The 3,822-nt window shown below is 32.7% G+C and overlaps 1 protein-coding gene across 2 annotated transcripts; it reads right to left on the bottom strand.

The window, feature by feature from the left end:
• Window positions 1-828: 828 nt before the first annotated feature.
• LOC107464877 (jasmonate ZIM domain-containing protein 1) lies at window positions 829-3,438 on the bottom strand. 2 transcript variants are annotated; one of them, XM_016083832.3, is made up of 5 exons: window positions 3,076-3,438; window positions 2,541-2,664; window positions 1,693-1,943; window positions 1,433-1,490; window positions 829-1,244 (listed from the first exon to the last, which is right to left on the bottom strand). In XM_016083832.3, exons 1-5 carry the CDS (start codon window positions 3,236-3,238, stop codon window positions 1,073-1,075), a joined length of 768 nt encoding a protein of 255 aa, XP_015939318.1. In that variant the 5' UTR covers window positions 3,239-3,438; the 3' UTR covers window positions 829-1,072. The 2 variants fall into 2 exon arrangements, with proteins under 2 accessions (XP_015939318.1, XP_015939320.1); XM_016083834.3 differs by having other exon boundaries at window positions 2,541-2,661; window positions 3,076-3,437.
• Window positions 3,439-3,822: the final 384 nt, after the last annotated feature.

Below are 3,822 nucleotides of genomic sequence, written 5' to 3'. Positions count from 1 at the left end.
ATTTATTTTATTTTATATTTTTAAGTATTAAAAAGATAATTATAAATATAAATTAAAATTTTCGATCATTATTCTTAACGTAATTTCGTCTACTCCCAATTGGTAGTATATATTCTTTTCAAGTGTATTCTTTTTATTCCTTTTTAAGTGAATCAATTACTAAGTTAAGAATACAAATGTATACAAGTTTTGAAAAATAATAACAATAGTAGTTCCTTCTCCAGAAATTATTTTTAATATAGAGTTAAAGATAATATTTTAGTTAAATATTAATATTTAAAGTGTATTATAATATTATAAGAATATAAAAAAATATCCAACATGAATCTTACGTATCCAACATTTATTTCCACCAACAAAATCCACCCACGCGTAATTATACTAAATAATCACATTTTTAACAAAAACACTTAAACACCAATATTTTTTTTATATAAAAAACTTAGCCTTCATTCTCTTCTCTTAACAAAGAAATTTTTGAATTTTTTATTTTTTTAATATTTTCTAAAAATAATATGCATATCAAATTTTTATTTATTTAAATATTAAAAAGGTAGATGATTAAAAGATAAATTAAGACATTAAAAACGCGTTCCATTGGAGAAATTAATACACTTAAAAAACGCGTTTAAGTGTATTAAAAACGCATATTACTCTTTTTGCATTAATTTTCCAAATTACCCTCCTGTATTATTTTAACTTTTATGATTTTTTTTTTCACGAGGAAAAAATCACTCTGCTTATAAGAAGATCCCTCTTAGAAACAAGAGCACATGAAAAAGAAAAGAACTTGCCTTCAGTAAAAAATGATGGAATAATGCACACAAATACTTGAAATTTTCTGAACTAAATCAATCTCGGGTAACAATAAAAAACTAATTTTCTTTTCTGGTTTGGTCCAGGACATTGGACCTAACTGATGAAAACAATAGATACAGATTTATATTATAAATATATATATATGTATAAAGGCCCCCAATAACCGGCAAAAGGACTATAATCATGTAGTTAGGAGGAGCTTTTGGCTGTCCAAGTCTCTCAGTATAACCTAAATTCACCATGAGCTATGCCACTATGAGTTAAGGTCAAAGTGTTTGGAGGACTGATCTTCAGGTACAACCCCTGAACTGCCTTCCTCGTGCTTCGAATTCGGGCTGTTTACCGGGTAAGGTTCGCCGCCGGAACTGCTACCCTCAGGCTTGGGATTTGGGTTGTTTACTTGGTAAGGTCCTCTAGCAATGACCCTGGCAACAATTCAAAGCACAACTTATAAGACTCACTCATCTCATAGTTGATTTGTACATTTGATGATGATTAATGGAAACCAATTTCACTCTATAAAATTGCTAATTTATAGAGGGGTAAAAAAATAATTTGATTATTTAACCCAAAAATAAATATGGTAAATATAAATCTAATTCCTAAAAGTTACCTTTCTTTTCTCTTCTCAAGAAATTTTACAAGTGAAGCTCTCCTTGGATACCTCATATCTACTTATACAGAAGTTGGAACCCATATTAGTGTCTCAACACAGAGAACATGATTGAGAAAAAATAAAGGTGTGTTTGGTTTGCGTTCTCATTTTCAGTTTTCACTTTTAGCATCTCGTGAAAGAAAAAGAGAAAATTTTGAAAATAAAAACGCGAACCAAACAAAGCCTAAATGTTGGCTGTTCAGTTTCTTTATTCATACCGGAACCAACAGCTTGCTTTCCTGGCCTAGGAGTTTCAGAGGCATTATTTGTCTGCGGCACTTTGTCTTTACTCAAATTTTCAGTCGCAACCGAAGCACTGGGCTGGCTTTGTTCGACAATGGAACTGTTCGAGGCTAACTTGGTGGCTAACTCCATTACCTCTGTGGCCTTGTCTGGTGGAAAGGCATCAAATACCAACATTTTTCCGGAATAGAATATAGTCAATTGTGGAGTTTCAGGTTCCAATGACCTACAATAAGAGGACAGAAGAATTCTTTTAAGACCATGATGCTTAGAAGTTAGAACTAAAATAGGTACATGATCAAATTGGGGAGAGGTAATAGTCATGCTCATAATTTTTCATTGAGTAGCCATCTGAACAAAGTGGGTATGAAAATTTATCACACTGAGCCTTCCTTCCATTTTGAGCTTGTTTTTTCATAGATAAAAAACTTTGATATCCATCAAATTTTTATCCCTCCTCCTTTCGTTGGAACCAATTCTCATCAAATTTTTTTCTCTAATTTCATAGCGCTTGGACTTTAGGAGTCAAGCTCATGAACCCAACAGATCTAGCAAGCTAGGTATAAAAATGTAGTGAGTTTCTTTTTTCCCCTTGAAAACCTTCAGAAAAAGAAAATATCAACTTATCACCATTTTTCACCTAAATATCCTTTCGCCACTCTTTGAAATGGCATCTAGATAATTTCATAGAGCTCAAGCTATGAGAGGTAACTGATCATTCTCAGATTCGACGGAGAATAAACCTACTTTTTGCTTCTTTATTTCCAATTATCATATTTGCTCAAGAACAAAAATCGCAGAAATTAAAATTTTCCACACACACCTAATATTAGACTTCTTGATGCAGGGATTTTCCACAAGCTGGGGAAGGGAATCCATAGCCGCAGAATTTAGTCTCAAAGCTCCATCTGAATTATGAATACTGGCTAGAAAATCCTTGGTACCTACTGAATTTCAGGGGGAAAAAATTAAAAATCCATTACAGTAAGCTCATGAGCAAATTTTAAAGCCAATTTCAGAAACTTTTTTATTTTTTTATTTTTCCTTTTTTAGAATCATACAAGTAACAACATCAATCAGTTAGGTAAGAAGGTAAAAAGTGCAGCGGGAAATTTGACGAATTATATCTTTCTATAAATCAAATTGTATCTGTCTTCCTCCAATTCTCAACCTTAATATAAACAAATATATACCAAAGCACCAATTAAATAATTTGACCAGGAAAAAAATTAATTAAATAAAAGTGTCTGAGCAAAAATAAAGTCGGTGTGTACTTCATCACTGAAAAATATTGCAAGGATAAAAATAAAAAAATTTGAAAAAAAAAAAAGAACCAAAAGCAAAAAAAAATTTCGTACCTCTAGGCTCCATTTTAGAACCAACTCCGAGAGTGGAAGCTCCAGAAGTACGCTTCTCCTTCAAGAACTGGCTCAAGAGGCTGCAAGTCTGAGAAAAATTGGACTTCTCCGGTGCCTTGCCGGACCTCCGGCCATCGGCCACCGCATCAGGGAAATTTGACATTTTTTCAAGAGAATTTGTTGGATTATTGCGTGTGAAATTATATCGATCTATTTGATTTTTTCAATTGGTAGACTCTATTCTGTTCATGATTAGAAGCTTGGGAGGGTGAACAAGGGAGAGAATATGGAAGAGTCTTGCAGTTTCAGGAGCATGTTCGTTGAATCTGCTTTGGTCTGAGGAGGAGGTGGAAGACCATGTGGTCTTTATCTTTCTGATTAATTATTATTTTGGAAAAATTCCAATTCTTTTTTATTCAAAACATTTTAATATTATTTTTGGTTTGAAGCACGTGTTTTTTGTGTGGCAAAAAAGAAGAAGGAACGCGAATCTGTTACCTCAAACTCTCACGCCTCTAAATTGGCTAGTGGAAAGTCCCACGAATACAGAAAAATAAATAGAAACAAGTAAGAGTGGCCTTTAGAATACCAACTACAAGCCGTTGCGTAGCGTTAATGGAGGAGGAAAAATCACGGATGATTTATTTCTTTGGGGCCCATTTGGTACACTGTTGAGGACACCAATATGAATGCCATTTTTAAAGAATAAATTGATATTTTTATTCATAAAATTCACAAATTTATTTA

This window comes from Arachis duranensis, chromosome 9 (assembly GCF_000817695.3).
Source record: "Arachis duranensis cultivar V14167 chromosome 9, aradu.V14167.gnm2.J7QH, whole genome shotgun sequence".
NCBI lineage: Eukaryota > Viridiplantae > Streptophyta > Magnoliopsida > Fabales > Fabaceae > Arachis > Arachis duranensis.
This window is presented reverse-complemented; position numbering and strand designations above follow the sequence as displayed.

Coding starts and splice junctions, on each gene's coding strand:
- LOC107464877 (XM_016083832.3), bottom strand. CDS start 3,238: ATGTCAAATTTCCCTGATGCGGTGGCCGATGGCCGGAGGTCCGGCAAG. Junction 1,944..2,540: donor ATCAAGAAGTCTAATATTAG/GTGTGTGTGGAA, acceptor CTCTTATTGTAG/GTCATTGGAACCTGAAACTC. Junction 1,245..1,432: donor CTTGAGAAGAGAAAAGAAAG/GTAACTTTTAGG, acceptor AATTGTTGCCAG/GGTCATTGCTAGAGGACCTT.